This window comes from Pyrus communis, chromosome 10 (genome assembly GCF_041283825.1).
Source record: "Pyrus communis isolate YQ-2024b chromosome 10, ASM4128382v1, whole genome shotgun sequence".
Taxonomy (NCBI): Eukaryota; Viridiplantae; Streptophyta; class Magnoliopsida; order Rosales; family Rosaceae; genus Pyrus; species Pyrus communis.
Genome location: NC_142574.1, coordinates 4,236,122 through 4,254,641, shown reverse-complemented (window position 1 = coordinate 4,254,641; position 18,520 = coordinate 4,236,122). Strand labels below are relative to the sequence as shown.

Here is an 18,520-nt window from a genome sequence, read left to right as displayed (position 1 = left end):
AATAATACCAAACCAGCCTATAATGATGGTGGATTTTAAAGAAGTGCCAAAAGTCAATTTACGTTTTTTAAAAGTTCACTAGTTATCAAGCGAGAAACATGAACTAAATAATATGAAAATTTGAACATTTATAAAAGAAATTAGTTATTTATAAAAGTTTCATGATTAAAGTTACCTGTTTGGACGTGGCTCCTTGGACCGGCCTGACGCAGCCCAAATCTAAACCAGTTTGAACCGGCCGGATACATTGGAATCTGGACCGGACATGCATACAGCAACTGGCAAGCAGTTAAAAGAAAGATGGTCTATCGCCAGCTAATACACAATTTAACATTCTCCAGTTTAAGCTTGTAGCGTGAGAAACTGAGATGTTGAAGCTGAACCCCATATTTAGCCAAAAAGAACCAAACTCCCCCAACAATTTCCTTAAAATTCACCAAAAAAATAATTTCATTCCAATTTTCCCCAATTTTCCACATATGCCAAACCCTACAATTTTCCATCACTTTCCTCCCATCCAATCACCCTCCCCCACAAAATTCCACTCCACCATTCCCCAATCCTAGCCCCTCTTCACAATTACGCACACTCTACAGTTGTTGTCATTGATCGATGGAGGAGGAGGAAGGTCCCGACAGGGGCGAGATCAATGGCGGACTGGCGTCCATGGACTCCATCGAGTCGCGGTGGGTCTTTCAGGACGAGGACGACTCCGAAGACGACGACGAGGATGCGGATACGGAGGAAGATGCGATGCGTCGGACGGTTCTCGATTCGGAGGATGATGAAGAGGAGGACGATAATGTTGAGCAGCGCTTGATTCGCACTGGCCCTCGCGTGGATTCCTTTGACGTCGAAGCGCTCGAGGTCCCTGGCGCTCACAGAAACGAATATGAGGTGCTTCAAACTCCCAATCTCTCACTTTTACTATTTACTTTGTCGTGAGCTTAAGACTTGCATTTCTGGATTCGGTCGAGTAGCCTCGCTCGTTCAGCATTGCTTAGTGTGATGTAGATCAATGCTTGTAGCCACTTTACTTTCCTATCATGTTGTGCTGCATACGTTCATTATACATACATGATACATCCTGTGTAGCTTTGTAGTTAGTTTACGTTTTGGGAGATTCACTTATTGGACAATTATCGGGTGCGTATATAGACGTGTTACAATCGCGATTGACTGTACACGTGAAGCTGGATTTGCTATTTTTATTAACCCTGTTTTTGATAATTATGTTAGTTCTAATGAATGTCTTGCAATGTTGATGCTTAGGCTCTAAGGAGGCATGTTTAGCATCCTACCCAAGTTAAGAAATTGTCACTTTTCAGAGCGTGGAGTTTAATTTTTACTTTGTGCTCTTTGGCTAGCTTGATTTCTGGTAGAATATGGTGCTAATAAAATAAACTGCCTAAGCATCTATGCCATATACATTTTAGGATTATGTGTTTTTTTCCGCTTCATATAAATTTTAGGATTATGTGATCTTTCCGTTTCATTAAGAAAATTCTGAATGTTATCTAAGAGCTCATGACCATGGTATGAGTGGCTTTGTAAAGGTAAATTAGTAGCGGATGTTGTAATTGTGGTAAACATTAAGGTTGGATTATTTTGAATCTTTAAGCAGAACTTCAGAGCAGTTACATGATGTTGTGGGTGGGTATAGACTATAGAGAGGAGTATGGAAATTCATTAATGTAAAATGGCAGCTTTTAGTGAACATAAGTTACATTGTGATAAATTGCATACTTGTTTACCTTTCTAAGTTTGGAATTTGTGATGATTGGTGACTTTTTTTTTTTTATAAAACAGAACGCTCATTCATGAATCACATACACCATTAGGAAGTACAAGTCATAAATCATCAACTCCAAATTTCAAATGATAAGCAATTATGACAATATAATCATGCTCAATCCACTCTTCTCCAAAAACGGAACCTTTTATTGAACCATCTCAATTGCTTTGGATGGCTGAGTTACCTAGGAAAGTACAGATGTATACGTGGATGGGGTCATTAAATTTTGGTATTTCTAGTGTAAGAGACCAGATTAGTTTTCTATGTGCAACAATGGATTAGAAAATGTTGATTATATTATTTCTTTATTGCCCAGTAGCTCTTGGACTGTGGCACAAGCAGAGATGGGGCTGAGTTGTATATTTGTTTTCGAAGTTTTTTGTTTTTTGTTTTTTTTTTTTTTGTTGGAATAGGTTTTTCTTGGTGGTGAACCTCTTTTCCACCACTGGGCATTTCTTATGCTATTCTTTCTGTAACTCATTGAGCTTTCACTTAATAAAGTCTCAATTTCTTATATTCTCAATACTGGAAGGCTGGTAGTGTGCTTCATTTTTTCTTCTGGGAAATAATGTGCAGATTTTTTATGTAGTGCTGAATATAGATTGCCTTTCTCACTTTTTATGTTTCTAATCCCTTTGGACCATTATTTATTTGGAGTAGAGTAGTTAGAATTGGAAAAGACCTACAATAGCAGCAACTAGAGACAGGAGGAAATTTTTACTCTGTGATTTTCAAGAAGAAACCTTAGTTATGTTCTTATGTTTAATTTACTTTTTAAATCATCTGTTACTTTGTGCATATATGAAGAACATTGAGTTTTAGGTTTTTAGCAACTTGGTATTAATATTCAGAAACTTAAGTTGTAATCATAACCCAATGAGTATGTTGAACTTTCACAATGAACTATTACCTAGGCAACTCATGGTAACTCCAAAGTTTGCTTCACAAAAGTAGTTAACTTGCCTTATCTTTGGCCACGGGAGAAAGTGGCATTTTTCTCTAATATGGATTAATAGATTAGTTTTCCTTAAAGTATATCGTCTGCCTTAGTTCATTGTCTGCCATATGGTTCATAAGGAAAGTATCCAGGTTTTCTAATTTGAATTTATACATAGGTACGGTTCATCGAAATGAAATTTGAAACTTCTTTGCCTGTGTTTCTTTATTTTTTTCTTTTATAATTTAGAAATTTTATTTTTGCTCAACTGTTGAATCATGCTGATGTGCACGCGTATTGTGATTAGAATTTCTAATAATAATGTAGGAGTAATTTGTTTTAGGTGACAAAAAAAAATACTTATAACATTTGGATTGAGCCAATCAATATTTTTGTTTTTTAAGGAGAGGTCAATAAAGAGATATAGAGGAACGGGTGTTGACCTTGGTTGCGAGGAAGATTGTTTTATTGACCTTAATTTAAGAGTAAAATTGTTTTGATTAACCTACGGGAAATATGAAGTTATTTATTGACCTGAACCAAGTTTCCTTAATAATGTATATTTTATTGCAGGATTTCAGTATTGGAAGGAAAATAATAATTGCTTTTCAGACCCTTGGGGTTGTCTTTGGTGATGTTGGAACAAGTCCATTATATACGTTCAGTGTCATGTTTAGCAAAGCACCTATTAATGGAAATGAGGATGTTATTGGAGCAATGTCGCTAGTCCTATACACGTTAATCTTGATCCCGTTGCTTAAGTATGTGCTGGTGGTTCTTTGGGCTAATGATGATGGTGAAGGTATGCTGGATTCGGTAAAGCAAGTCGTATTCTCTCTCTCTCTCTCTCTCTCTCTCTCTCTCTCTCTCTCACACACACACACACACACAGTACAAGCAAAGCTATTATGTATGCAGTTATTGCAGTACAACATCAATGTTTAGTTGAATGCATATTTTCTATTTCATGGTAATTTAACTTTTCCAGGTGGTACATTTGCTTTGTATTCATTGATCTGTCGACATGCTAAGGTCAGTCTTCTTCCCAATCAGCTTCCGTCAGATGCCCGGATGTCGAGCTTCAGGCTAAAGGTGCCATCTCCTGAACTTGAAAGATCTTTAAAAATCAAGGAAAGGCTTGAGGCTTCACTGACTCTGAAAAAGCTTCTTCTGATGTTAGTGCTTGCTGGTACTGCTATGGTGATAGCTGATGGGGTTGTTACACCAGCAATGTCAGGTATTTGCATCATCTATTCTTATTCTGTTTTATCTTGTTGCAAGTTGCAACTATCAACCCATTATTGATGTGATGAAATGTGGTAACGCTGCATAGCTGTTTTAGATGTAGTGTTCTTGTTTTAAATCGTGAAGAGTGGGTGTGCCTAAAGTTTTTTATGTTTTGTTTACTTTGTGATTGCTTTTTATTTTCTTAATGCAGTAGTATCAGCTGTTGGTGGTCTAAAGGTTGGAGTCGAGGCAATTGAGCAAGGTATTGTTTATCCTGTGGACCACATATCAAAAATGGGTCTTAGCTGTCATGATTCTGTTGGAGTGCATCATACTAAAAAGTTAATTCTACTAACATCAATTTTAATTTTATTAAGAACTAGAAGATTTGCAAAATTTAAAGTTCTATGCTACAACACCACACTCTGCAAGCCATCTCCTCTAACCAAAATCATGACAGTGAACTAAGACCCATTTGCATCTGCGTTTGATTTCTTTGTTCTAAATAAGATAGTTGGTTATGCTGTTTCAATTAAAGCGTACTTTAATTTACCTCCCTTTTCTATTTGTATGCAGATGAAGTGGTGATGATTTCGGTTGCCTTTCTTGTTATTTTATTCAGTGTACAGAAATTTGGGACAAGTAAAGTTGGACTGGCTGTAGGCCCTGCCTTATTCATATGGTTTTGTTCCCTTGGTGGGATTGGGATTTACAACCTTGTTAAATATGACAGCAGTGTCTTAAAGGCATTCAATCCTGTTCACATCTATTATTTCTTCGAGAGAAACTCAACTAAGGCTTGGTATTCTCTTGGGGGTTGTCTTTTATGCGCAACAGGTAATCAGTCTGGAAAAAAACTTAAGACCTTGGGGGTGCATGGAGTTGCTATCATTACTTTTTTGTAAATTTTTGCAACCTTGATTCCATTTTTAAATTGGCTCCACTCTTTTCTGTAATTAACTTTTCATTTTCTTATTGAATTGTATTGTCATCTTTTAGCTTGTGCTTGGATTTCATCTGGAATGAATTTCTATAATATTAAATTTTTTCTTCCAAAAAGTATACAAAATATCTTAATGTCTGATTCCCTGGCAATGTAATCCAGTCGGTAAAAAAGGTCCTTTAAGACAAGTTTATGCAGAAATATGTACAAGGGGTTGAACTATTGCCTAGGTATAAAGGCTCAGCTATAAGGGATTCAGTTTATAGAAAAAAGGATTTATGGAATTAGTGGCAGCATGGTTTATATGGCTGGTTAGGTTGCTCCCCTCACAATTGAAGCTAGACATGTATTGGAGTTAGGCTTGAAGAACTTAGAAAGTCTTTGGATTTATTTAGTAAAGCTGATAATTAGGTAGTATATCTTCTGAAACAATGGTTTTCACATGCCATTTTTAGTCAAAGAAATCCGCAGTTTAGTTCCTGCCAACTTTGGAAATAAGGGCACCCTTGTCCCATTGCTTTGACCTTGTGGAGAAGACTATTTTTGTGTGAGGTTATGCTATCCTTGGGTATAGGTATCTTCAGAATCTAGGGATGGTTCCTATGGAACTATACTGTACGACTTGAATTCTTCTGGACACTAGTGTTTTTTTTGGTCTGCTGCCATGGATATTTGTATTTTCCCGTCTTTGTTCAATTGTTTAGCTAGCATCTTCTAGCTAGGCTTGTCCTCTGTATTGTCCTGTTCCTTCGTATTGAAATAATGTGTGCTTACAAAAGATTTTAAAATGGAAAGAAACTGCTAACTAATCCCTAGCTTGCATTTTCTGTTTTCTTCTAAAAAAAAAAAGAAACAGAAAAAAAAAAAAAAAAAAAAAAAAAAAAAAAAAAAAACCATGATTAGAGTGTACCTGAGGTTGCATAATTTAGGTATTGTATTATTGGAAAATGTTAAATCATGAATTATTCCATTACAAATGGGATGCTAACAGTCACTTACAAGAGGTGAAATATTGATAGAACTGTTTAATGTTTATGTAAATGGGGTTCAATTTTGTTTGATATTATATGAACTGGGAACCTATATTATTGGTTATCACCTACATATTTTCCTTTTCTTTACTGATGTACTTGTATGTATCAGGTTCTGAGGCAATGTTTGCGGATCTTTGCTATTTTTCTGTACGATCAGTCCAGGTAAAGAATGAAGAATAATTGGTCTTTATACAATATTCATTTTGTTTATATGATACATCGAAGTGTCAGAATGTGTGGTGTTTACCTTCTGATTACTGGAACTGTAATTTACTGGGTATTTGTTCTTTTCAGCTTACATTCGTTTTTCTTGTTTTGCCCTGCCTTATGTTGGGTTATTTGGGTCAAGCCGCCTACCTTATGGAGAACCAAGATGGGGCTGAGCAAGCTTTCTTTTCTTCAATCCCAAGTAAGCTTCACTGGTGCATTTATTGATTTTCAAGCAAATTATTCAGTTAGGATTTTCTACGAATGTGTCAATAGTCATACTTATTTCACTAATTCTTAGATATATGATATATTGTTAATTCGTTTTAAGTCCCTTTGCAATTTGCAAGCATATGTTATAGGTGGAAATTTAATTACGGAGAAATCACTCTCATTGTCTGCAGGTGGTGTTTTCTGGCCTGTGTTGTTCATTGCTAATGTTGCTGCATTGATTGCTAGTCGTGCAATGACAACGGCCACTTTTTCATGCATAAAACAATCAATGGCACTTGGTTGTTTCCCTCGCCTTAAAATCATACATACCTCCCGGAAGTTCATGGGGCAAATTTATATCCCTGTCGTAAATTGGTTTCTGCTGGTGTTTTCCCTAGTGGCTATCTGCACTATTTCAAACATTGATGAGATTGGAAATGCATATGGTAATTCTCATCATGTTTCAAAGTATATGGTCTCGTTATCTGTTCAGTTTTTATTATTTGTTTGTTAACAAACTCTAGGTTTTATAGTTGGGTTTCCTGTAGCTATACTGAGTAAGCTTTTCCGTAAAAACAACTGTTCAGGTTTCTTTTCACCAAACTCTGTAAAAAAATTTGGGATCCCCTCCCCTAATAGTACTCACCAAATGTTCAGTTTACCAGACAACTTCATCAATCAATTGTCTTTTGGTTTCTGTAAAACATCTGTTGCACCAAAATGCCTTGTTGGAATTATGTTATTTTAAAGAATTTAATTTTTCTCCCTTTTTATTCATTTTATGTCAACACTATATAGTTTCCTCTCTCTTTTTTTTTATCTTTTTTTATTTTTATAAGATAGTTATGAAAGATATAGAGATCTGAAAAAGGATTTGCACATGGTTGGAAAAAGCGTATAATAGGGTCCCAAGAGACATTCTTTAGAGGATTTTAGAGAAGAAAGGAGTATGAGTAGCATATATCCAAGCTATAAAGGATATGTATGATGGAGCAAGGACTGCCGTAAGAACTCATGAAGGACAAACCGAAAGCTTCCCCATAACTGTAGGGTTACATCAAGGCTCATCTTTAAGTCCTTACTTTTTTGCATTGGTAATGGATGAGGTAACGAGACATATTATGCTTTTCGCAGATGATATAGTGTTGATAGATGAAACTCAGGAAGGAGTAAATGCGAAACTTAACCTTTGGAGAGAAGTGTTGGAATTTAAAGGTTTTCGCCTAAGTCAGTCAAAGACAAAGTATATGGAGTGCAAGTTCATTGCAAACAAAGACTCAAATGAGTTAAGGGTGAGTAAATGCGAAACTTAACAATTGGAGAGAAGTGTTGGAATCTAAAGGTTTTCGAATAAGTCGGTCAAAGACAAAGTATATGGAGTGCAAGTTCATTGCAAACGGAGACTCAAATGAGTTAGGGGTGAGGATTGGAGATCATAAAGTACCAAACAGCAACCGCTTTTTCGCTACCTAGGATCTATTTTGCAAAAGAACGAAGAGTTGGCTGGAGACCTCAACCACAGAATACAAGTTGGATGGATGAAGTGGAAGAGTGCATCCGGTTTGTTGTGTGACCGTTGTATACCGCTGAAGCTCAAGGGAAAATTTTATAGGCTGGCAATAAGGCCGACAACGCTTTATGGCACAGAATGCATCAAGACATACATAAAATGGGTGTAAGGAAGATGAGAATGCTTGTTGGATGTGTGGGCACACGAGAAAGGATAAGATTAGGAATGAGGATATTCGAGGTAAAGTAGGAGTAGCCGAAATTGAAGGAAAGATGAGAGAAAATCGATTACGGTGGTTTGGACATGTGAAACGAAGGCCTACTGACGCTCCGGTTAGAAGATGTGATTATGGGACAAAGGTTCAAGGCCGAAGGGGTACAGGAAGATCTAGGAAGACTTTGGAAGAGACTCTAAAAAAAGACCTAGAGTACTTGGATCTAACAGAAGATGTGACACGGAACCGAGTGCAATGGTGTTCTAGGATTCATATAGCCGACCCCACTTAGTGGGAAAGGACTTTGTTGTTGTATTTTTATAAGATAGTTATCCTATTTTTTCTGCTATGTGTTTTTGTTATAGCCATCGCCACCAAAGCTAACCTCTTTCCAGTTACAATTTCTTTATTTTTAAAGTTCAAGAACATAGACAGGTATTCCAAAATCTATCAAGTTCCTTAGTTCACACTTTTTATTAATAAAATTATAATTTATAACAAATAAAAAAATATAAAGATATACAAATTGGCATTGTAATAAAAATTTTGTGGTTAAAGTTCTCTAAGATTAAGGATCATAATAGATATTTGGAGTCTTTGTTGTTGAATGATTTCTCTTTGTAGCACATAGCTGGTCTGGTGCTTCTTGCAGGAAGCACTTCAAGTGCCTTTGGAACCCAAAAACATATTCTCTAAAAGCGGTTACAGTCATTTAAAAGCAATTCTCAAACATGCTTGTATGTGGTGAATAGGTTCTTGAGTTCATTACAATGCTTATTTTTCTTAGGTTAGATCTACCTGACAGGACATTCCAAATATCTCTTTGGTTCGAACTCAAAATCAACCACTGATCTGGCATTACCCACTTGAAAAATAACATGCAGGCACTGTCATGAATTATTTCAACAGTTACCATCAGTTACATCTTCTTGTATCTCCGTGGATGAACTTTAGTTTTACATAAATCAATTTATATGCGGTTTTTTTATTTTTTTTTATAACTATCCTCTTTTACTACAGGCATTGCTGAGCTAGGAGTGATGATGATGACGACCATTTTAGTAACAATTGTTATGCTTCTTATATGGCAGATAAACATAATCATTGTGCTGAGTTTCTTAATCATTTTCCTGGGGTTGGAGTTGACCTTTTTCTCATCGGTTTTGTGTAGTGTGGGAGATGGAAGTTGGATTATTGTGGTCTTTGCCATAATTATGTTTTTTATAATGTTTATCTGGAACTATGGAAGCAAGCTTAAGTATGAAACCGAAGTCAAGCAAAAACTTTCAATGGATCTGATGCGAGAATTGGGTTGCAATCTTGGGACAATCAGAGCTCCAGGCATTGGCTTGCTTTACAATGAGCTGGTGAAGGGAATACCAGCAATCTTTGGCCATTTTCTGACCACACTTCCTGCAATCCATTCAATGATCATATTTGTTTGTATAAAGTATGTTCCAGTTCCTGTAGTGCCTCAAAGTGAAAGGTTCCTTTTTCGGCGCGTCTGTCCAAAAAACTACCACATATTTCGTTGTATTGCCAGGTAACATGCTTAACACTTCTGATTTGGTAGAGTAGAGTGATTTCTTTGTATAATCTAGTGCAAAGTTTAGATCCATAATGTATTTCATGGATGCCAAATGGTGAAACCCGTCATAGGATATATTTATGCTTAGTAAGATGTATTATTTTGCCGTAGGCCTGACAACAAATGAAGCGGAAATCACTCATGTTCGCAGTTGATGTGTTTTTTCCTTTGTTTTCTTTTACATTCCTTCATGTCTAGTTACCTTCTGTATCTGCCGTTATGACTTCAACAGGTATGGCTATAAGGATGTTCGTAAAGAAAATCACCAAACATTTGAACAGCTACTAATTGAGAGCCTTGAGAAATTCATACGTAGGGAAGCTCAGCAGCGGTCACTGGAGAGTGATGGGGATGATGGTGATACAGACTCAGAAGATGAGAGCTCTGTCTCGAGGGTTCTTATAGCCCCCAATGGAAGTGTTTACTCACTTGGTGTTCCTTTTCTTGCTGAGTACAAGGAGACGAGCAGGCAGCCTGTATCAGAAGCAAGCACATCAGAGGTGAAGCCAGTGCTTCCAGAAGATCCAACGGTTTTTGATTCTGAGCAGAGTATGGATAGGGAACTATCATTTATACGAAAGGCCAAAGAATCAGGGGTTGTTTATCTTCTTGGTCATGGGGATATTAGGGCCAGGAAAGATTCATGGTTTATCAAGAAGTTAATCATCAATTATTTTTATGCTTTCTTGAGGAAGAACTGCAGGAGGGGCACTGCGAATTTGAGTGTGCCCCATTCGCATCTAATGCAGGTTGGGATGACATACATGGTATGAAGGCCGATTTTGCTACCAAAATAAGGCCAATTTTAACCTTTACACTGGAGGTGAGACCGGCAGCTGGTGTTATGAGTGGTTCTTCATGCGGCTTAGGACTTGTTCGTTGCTGCAGTTCGAAGACTTGTTCGTTGCTGCAGTTCGTGGCCACGAGCTTCTGGAATTCGATTGCTGGCCATTTTGGTCCACCGCTCGTTTGAGATGGCCGAAGTTTTGTTACTTATTTGCGGTTATGCATCTGGAAAGTGTGCCGTAATTACGATGTCAAAGTGTGCCGGGTATGAGTAACCGCAATTATCCGTCCATTTAAAATACAGGTAACCGTTTAGACAAAATAAACGGTTATGGGTATTTAACCGCCCGTAAAATTTAAACGGGTGTTTATAGTTATGGGTATTACCCGTGAAATTTAATTGTCATATAACCGTTAATAGTTTTAGTAGGACAATTAGAATAGATAAGAAAATAAGATCTGAATTCACTCCGACCTAGTAAAACAAAACACGGAAACAAGGCATAAGAAATACAAGGCCAAATCAAATAGGGAGTAATTTATTTCTTGGTTTGGAAGAATGCTTACATCAAAGCATATATAAAAATCTCAAAAACAAATGAGTGCTCCACAACAGAAATGCTCCGCAAACTTATCCACCACAATGAGCTGCTGGTTGAGACTAAGGGAGCAAGTAGTTGTGAATCAGTAATGATTTTCAATCCTCTTTTGTTACATCTGATAAAACGGAGAGATGTAAGACATTATGCGCTTATACACGCCACTGAAATTAAATCCAACAGTTACCATAAACTATTATGGTTCAGCCTGACAAGAAATCTTTCGCACTTCTATGGTGATATATCTCCTTCCGTAGCTCCCTGACCTGCCACTGAACCCAGAAAGCTTCACATAAATCATTTGGAAACCCCAAGCAGGCGAATATATATATACATGCTCTTATTTTAAAGTTATGGGGTTCTAATTGGACAACCAGAAGTAAAGAAACAACGCTCGAAGGAGAAAATAGATAATTGTCTGTTGTATTCAGCTGAACCAGTAAACTGCTGAGTGCTATTATCATTTCTCAAGCATCACAAAACCTACCCCACTTAGTTTTTGTCCAACTTGTTTTGTGGATGGATGGCAGCTGAAACGATTTCAACCTTCAAAAGCAATTATAATAATAACCCAAAGTTTGCGAAGAACTTTGATCCTCAACTTCTCAAGAGGATATAGTAAATTCCATGGCATCACAATTTTTAGATGTAAAAGGAGCATGCTTGAGTACCAAGAAAAGAGAGAGTGTTGTGGCTTTGAAATCAAACGGCGATAGAAAAGAAACCCTTTCAAGCAAGATCGATGCTTCTCATGTTCTTATGTCTGACTTTGTTTTTTTCTTTTTGCAACCTTCTCTCTTTGAGAACCAAGATTTCATTAAAGAACTAAAGCATAATAAAAGAACATAGTGGACCACAGGTCCACCAACAAACTGATTCAATCCTCAAAACAAAAGAAAAGTACCCTCTCACATTGCATTACAACTTGAAAAGCTACCCTACAGCAGCTACCCAATCTAATAAAACTATAGAAAATGATAGATCACTAAAAGCTGGAGAAACAGAAGCCAAAAATGATGCTCAGAACCTTACATCCCCACTATAGTTCTCAAAGATTTTTCTATTTCTTGCCAACCAAATTACCCAAAAGACAGCCAACACAGTGCAACTCCATAAAATGCTTGCCTTTTTTCCACCACCAAAACATACTCTTTTGAATTTTCACAAAAAATATTTGAAGGTGAATGAGGAATAACCCAATGGACTCTTGCTTCCCCACCCTAACTAACCGTCACCAGTCTCAATGCATATGGACAATGTGGAAACAAATGATTTTCAAATACTTCCTCCTTATTGCACAAAATACACCAACGAGGAGATGGGCAAATTGGTGATTTTCTTTGTACCAAAGCACAAGTATTTTCCCTTCCATGAACTATGATCCAAGCCAAAATATGAACCTTGGTAGGACCATTTGATTTCCAAATCACTTAAGCAGACTGGAACTCAGGATAGACAGAAAATTTAAAATTTCTTAAAAGAGGACCCCTGATGAATCCAGTTTCCACTTCCTGTCTGGCCTAATTTTGCAACTCAACAATCTAATGATGTCAGCCTATATCCTCATACACAACGCAATCAACTAATGTGCTAAAAAAAATTCAGAAAGCCAACATCAGAACAATCACCACTGAATGTCTGCCAATATAAGTTAATCTTAATCAACATCATGTTGATATATCAAGAATTTCAAGAACGTCTCGCATTGAAAATTAGCACTTCGGTGTTTTTCAATAACTAAAAAAGTTTAAGTTGTCACCGATTCTTGCAATGTTAATCTAAACGGACTCTAAAGCAACACAGTTCTATTACACTTTTCCTAATACGTGTATAAGTAACACCGAAAACACACTTGAAGAAAATGATCCACAAACTTTAGGTCCCAAATCAATATGAACATTGATTGCCAAGTTTCAAATGTTATCCCGAAAAAACAGCAAAGAACAAGCAATGCCCTTGAAAAGTAAAAAAGACCAGCCATTACAAGGATTAACCAAACATACAACTTTCCATTAACTGAGAACCATGGAATTCACAGTTTAATAAGACCGATAAATAAAAGTAACAGGCTGAATTCGAAACAATTGTGAAATTCTTACCACGAAGGTTAGACTTGAAACCGCAACTGGTCAATTGGTTAGCAAGTGTCTCTCCTAACTGCTTTTGCCAGTTTGGTGTAGCCTTCGCTTCGGACACAGGACACACAATTGCCGTCTCTGTTGTGAGATTTACAGTCGCAGACGATACCTGTGGCTGCCATATATACATACACACATATATATAGGTGGTATTAAACTTACTTGAAACTTTGATAGCAAACGAAATACATGTAAATTTGAGGTAGAAAATGAAATTAAACTTACTTGATTTTCTAGAATTCGCTTCACACTGGCTGCACATCCTCCACATGTCATTCCCTGTCCAAGCAAATCACCAATCAATCAGATTGACTAGGAGCGAGAAAGAGGGAGAGAGGGAGGGAGTAAGAGAGAGGGGTTTTAGTAATGGTGTATTCATACTCCAACATCGAGAACAATGATATCAGTGGAGAGCGCCGAAACCTCATCGCCTCCAGCAGCAGCAACCTTGGACTTGGCGTCGCCGCCGCCGGAGCCTCCCTCGCCGTCACCGCCGCTGCCGCCACTCTCTCCACCAAAGCCACCATTTCCACCACCGGAGGCAAAAGAAGCAGCGCCGCTACCAACGCACTCTAAACGGCGCCGTAAGAGCGGGCCAACGACGCAGAGACTCCTCAGAGACGAGGAAGAGAAAGGATCATGTTTAGGGGCCTGAAAGCCGTAGTAGTTGGTGTGAACCGAAGTGAGGTGCCTGCGAGCAAGAAGACGACTCGGGAGGCGTTGACTGAGAAAGGTCCACCTTTCCGGTCGGCGGTTGAGGGATTTGGAGACGGCGAGGAGAGCTGCCGTTGTCGGCGTCGCTGCGGACAATGTGGACTCCATTGGAAAATCGCCGCCTCTCCCCTCAAGCTTCAAGTTTCTGCTCTACTATCTTATCATATGAAGATAATCGCAGAAGATTTGAAGACGCGCGTGCGTGCTTAATAATAACAGCTGCAGCAAATTCAGAGTGGAGCGACAGGACAATACTGTCACTGTGACAAATTGACAATTTGACAATCGAATCGAATGTGGTGGTGGTGGTTGTGCGTTTTAAATGTGAAAGATGAGTTTATCTGTTTATGCGGAGTGGAGTCAGCAACGACGGCCATCAGCCGAGGGGTACTGATATTTCTTAACTCTTATTTTAGTTCTTGATATCGAAAGTTTTGATATTATCTACCATCAATCATTTTAATTTTTTTTTGTAAAAAGTTTTAATCTTAATTTAACTAAGATTTCTCACATAAAGACTAAAAATAATTCACGGCGGACAATCTAATAGTAAATTTCAAAGATCAAAATAAAGAGTTATGTCAATCTTAAAGACTATTTTGGATTAAAATGTCACACCCTGCCCTCCTTAAGTGTAGGCGGGAAAGCAGTGGAAGTTTTACATGTGGACAGATGAGACATTGAGCTGCAAGATGCTCAGAATCTTTCGGATCATGGGCACATTAAACATTCTTGGTCTATTTGCTAGGGTTTTAATTGATTGTGATGTAGAAATTTTATGTTATGGATGATGTTGCCAAAGAAAGTAGTGAATGAGCACAATCGAGGCCTTTTGGGAGTTCACTGGCTTCGAGTTCCGTAGGAACTCCAAAGTTAAGCGAGTAGCGCGCGAGAGCATTCCCAGGATGAGTGACCCATCGGGAAGTTCTCGTGTGAGTTTCCAAAAACAAAACCGTGAAGGTATGGTCGGGGCCTAAAGCGGACAATATCGTGCTACGGTGGTGGAGCGGGCCTGAGATGTGGTGGACCTCGGGCCGGGATGTGACAAAAAACCCTCCAATGAATTTGTCAACAAAATCAGGAATTACCGTTTTCCATAGATTTTATTTTTTTACGAAAATTGATTAAAATAATTAGAAATTAAATTATAATTGTATAACTGATCAAAATTAAGTGTTGACTACAGATTAATTTATATTAACAACATAAAAATTAAATATTGACAACATACTGAGAACCGATTGGGAGTTAGGATTTGGAAACCTATCATTTTAACAAATTTATCAATTTCTATGAAGATGGAGGAATTTGTTGTATTGCTTTTTAAATTGGGTTGCTTTATACACACATCACATATTGTTGAATATATTCCACATATTGAATACACTTCACTTATACATTTCCAATTAAAATTGAACTTAATACACCCGACTTACTTACATTCTCATATTGCCCTTGTACCTCACACTTTCTACATATACCTTGCACCCTTTACGTACACCCCCACATCAAAGAAGAAGAAGCAAAGGACGACAACTGGTTTCTATCGTGAATATTAAACATCTAACATGAATGTTGTTTACTCCCACGGATATCAAATGCAGAAAACATGACACATGAGGTATTTCATTTGATATTTCACAAATGTGAGAGATTTATGTGATCAATCATCAAATAAATACAAACAAATATGGAAGAATAATCATAAACGTGTAATTAAAATCGAAAACATGTGAAATAGCCTACCGCAAGAGAAACAAAAATTTCCTCCCTTTTTTTTTTTTTTTTTAATATCAAATGACTAGCCTAAATAATAATTCTTAGATTTTTCTACACGTTTTGATTTCTGTCAATTTTAGGGTTTAGGTCCATCAATTTTGGGGTTCCAATTAGGGGTTTAGGATTGAATTGATCACTGATGAATCAACCATGCCAACGTCACCTACATGTTGTTGTCTGGAAAAATGTGTTCAAAAATAAAAAGGTAGATTTGGCTATTGCCTTTTTCATGGAATCAACAATGCCATTGACTAGAGTATACAAATTGAATATGATTTGGGGTGTATTCGTAAAATAATTTCTATTATAAAATTTACGGGGCCTAAATAGTTATTTTATATTAGAGTGTATAAATTATTTAAGGCTTGTCAACTAAAATGATCCTTAAGATTTGCATAACACATCACTTTGGTCCCTGAAATTTGAAATCAATAAAAGTGATTCCTGAAATAACAAAATCATTTTAGTCATTCTATGCAAAATTATGTTAAATAAGGGCCAAAATAACAAATATAACCTCGATTTAAAAAACAATGAGCCAAAATGATTTGACAAAAAATAAGGGTATTTTGGTCATTTTATTCTTATTTAATAGAGATTTTTCACATAATGACCAAAATGATTAATGATGGACAAATTCAAAAACCAATTCTATTGATTTCAAATCTCAAGGACTATTTTGGCTAAAAAACCATTATTTAATAACAAAACAATATGTGGTGTGACATCCCACATCGTCTAGAGGAGTGATACTTATATGTATATTCTCATCCCTACCTAGCACGAGGCCTTTTGGGAGCTCACTGGCTTCGGGTTCCATGGGAATTCAGAAGTTAAGCGGGTAGCGCGCGAGAGCACTCCTAGGATGAGTGACCCATTGGGAAGTTCTCGTGTGAGTTCCCAGAAACAAAACCGTGAGGGCGTGGTCAGGGCCCAAGGCGGACAATACCGTGCTACGGTATTGGAGCGGGCCCGGGAAGTGGTCCCCCCCCCGGGCCGGGATGTGACAATTTGGTATCAGAGCCTAACCCTGGTCGTGGTGTGCCGACGAGAACGTCGGGCCCCTAAGGGGGGTGGACTGTGACATCCCACATTGCCCAAGAGAGTGATCATTATATGTATATTCTCATCCTTACCTAGCACGAGGCCTTTTGGGAGCTCACTGGTTTCGGGTTCCATGGGAACTCCGAAGTTAAGCGAGTAGCGCGCGAGAGCACTCCCAGGATGGGTGACCCATTGGGAAGTTCTCGTGTGAGTTCCCAGAAACAAAACTGTGAGGGCGTGGTCGGGGCCCAAAGCAGACAATATCGTGCTACGGTGGTGGAGCGGGCTGGGGAAGTGGTCCCCCCCCGGGGCGGGATGTGACATGTGGGGTGGATTCAACAAAGTGTGGAGTGCTAATAAAAAACCCTTTAAATTTTCGGTGCTTAACTAACCAAGGAAAAACAATTTTCAAATTTTCATACGAGCAAGATGATTGACATATTATATTATATACATGTTTAATTTGTCATATGAACTAAAATTTCAAGTGAATTGTCATCTAAATTTTCCAAAATTATTGATTTGTTATCTCATAGTAATCCCCCTAAACTTCTTATCTAAAATAAATCATGTGCCTTGCACATGATTTGTGTTTCAGTTTTACTTCATTTCTCAAAGAGAAAGTGAGACATTTAAGTAGTTCAAGATATTTGCACTATGTAGATGAATGAACAAATGTATTAATATAACAATCTTGATAGGATTTGTTCTGATCATGGAACTGAGTTTAGGAACTCAAACTTCCAAGAATTCTGAGAATCATAATGTAAAGCATGTGCTCCCATTACACCACACTCTTTCATTATGTCATATGAGCGAACTTCCAAGAGAAATCAATTGCATGTGAGGGTAACTTCACAAAAGAAAGAAACAAGAGAAAGATACATCACCACCACCACCACCACCACTTTCAAGAGCAAGAGTGTACTAGCCACTCACCCCTTCTCATCCTCCATCACTTATCTTAAACAAAAGGTGTGGTCTTAGAGGCACTAAATCTTTGGTGCTTAGAGAATTTCTAGGTCTCTAAATCCTCCTATTTTTAGTTATGGAGATAGGGCTTGCAAAAGAGGAAAGAAGACTCTCTATTAGGGTGATCAACCTTGATGAAAATCAAGGTTGTGATTGAAGAGGTTAAAACCACTTCTATCTTCTTGTTGCGTAATGAAATTTATCAACTAATTTAAAGAACTATTTGTAACAACCTGTCCCAAATAATTTTACAGATTTTAGAACGTAAGGGCATTTTGGTATTTTCACCTTGTGGGCCAGATATTTTTGAAATGGGTTACTTTTTGGGTCTTAATGTGTATGTCTGTGGGGCCCACTTGCTTTTGGTGTTGTCCCCCCTCCGGTCCACTCTCTTCTCTTCTCTCTTTTCTCCCCGTTAAGGTCATTTCTCTCACCTCTTTCCCAAAACTCACTCTCACTTCTTTACCTTCTCTCTTGGCAAGCACTGAGGTAGTGCCAAGGGAAAGCCCTATCTGAAAACCATTAGTCTCGACGAGGCCCTTCACTCACCATAACTTGGGCCTCGTCACCATGAACCTTGGACAAGGACCTAGGAACTCGACCGTGGCAGAGGCCATGGTAAGTAAGTGAGCCTCGAAAACACTTTAAACATTTCCCTATGGTCCTCATAATTAGTTTCTGATTGTATTTGTGTGTCTTGGACGTCGAAACTACCATGAAACCATCTCGGGGAGACTTCCCTAGTTTTTCAGCAAGAACCCGTGGCTTTCAGGCCATTTTTCAGCCAACTCTGGCCACCACACGTCTTGAAATTGGTGCA

At 37.9% G+C, this 18,520-nt stretch overlaps 2 protein-coding genes across 5 annotated transcripts; one reads left to right on the top strand and one right to left on the bottom strand.

The window, feature by feature from the left end:
• Positions 1 to 317: 317 nt before the first annotated feature.
• Positions 318 to 10,712, top strand: LOC137727637 (potassium transporter 7). Its single transcript, XM_068466462.2, has 10 exons — positions 318 to 897; positions 3,306 to 3,534; positions 3,721 to 3,969; positions 4,171 to 4,221; positions 4,536 to 4,796; positions 6,046 to 6,098; positions 6,231 to 6,345; positions 6,548 to 6,802; positions 9,101 to 9,623; positions 9,901 to 10,712. Exons 1-10 carry the CDS (start codon positions 613 to 615, stop codon positions 10,439 to 10,441), a joined length of 2,562 nt encoding a protein of 853 aa, XP_068322563.2. The 5' UTR covers positions 318 to 612; the 3' UTR covers positions 10,442 to 10,712.
• A 253-nt stretch (positions 10,713 to 10,965) lies between these two features.
• On the bottom strand, positions 10,966 to 14,319 carry LOC137727636 (copper-transporting ATPase PAA1, chloroplastic). 4 transcript variants are annotated; one of them, XM_068466458.2, is made up of 5 exons: positions 13,573 to 14,319; positions 13,417 to 13,470; positions 13,153 to 13,306; positions 11,241 to 11,325; positions 10,966 to 11,171 (listed from the first exon to the last, which is right to left on the bottom strand). In XM_068466458.2, the coding sequence occupies exons 1-4, from the start codon at positions 14,011 to 14,013 to the stop codon at positions 11,285 to 11,287; spliced, it is 690 nt and encodes a 229-aa protein (XP_068322559.2). In that variant the 5' UTR covers positions 14,014 to 14,319; the 3' UTR covers positions 10,966 to 11,171; positions 11,241 to 11,284. The 4 variants fall into 4 exon arrangements, with proteins under 4 accessions (XP_068322559.2, XP_068322560.2, XP_068322561.2 ...); XM_068466459.2 differs by having other exon boundaries at positions 10,966 to 11,115; positions 13,573 to 14,203; XM_068466460.2 differs by having other exon boundaries at positions 11,241 to 11,319; positions 13,573 to 14,203.
• Positions 14,320 to 18,520: the final 4,201 nt, after the last annotated feature.

Excerpts from the sequence above, each read along its gene's own strand:
- LOC137727636 (XM_068466458.2), bottom strand. The coding sequence starts at position 14,013 with ATGGAGTCCACATTGTCCGCAGCGACGCCGACAACGGCAGCTCTCCTC. Across the intron at positions 13,307-13,416 it reads AGCGAATTCTAGAAAATCAA|CCACAGGTATCGTCTGCGAC; the intron begins GTAAGTTTAATT and ends TATATATGGCAG. Across the intron at positions 11,326-13,152 it reads TTTCAAGTCTAACCTTCGTG|TGGCAGGTCAGGGAGCTACG; the intron begins GTAAGAATTTCA and ends TTCTGGGTTCAG.
- LOC137727637 (XM_068466462.2), top strand. The coding sequence starts at position 613 with ATGGAGGAGGAGGAAGGTCCCGACAGGGGCGAGATCAATGGCGGACTG. Across the intron at positions 4,797-6,045 it reads TTGTCTTTTATGCGCAACAG|GTTCTGAGGCAATGTTTGCG; the intron begins GTAATCAGTCTG and ends TGTATGTATCAG. Across the intron at positions 6,346-6,547 it reads TTTCTTTTCTTCAATCCCAA|GTGGTGTTTTCTGGCCTGTG; the intron begins GTAAGCTTCACT and ends CATTGTCTGCAG.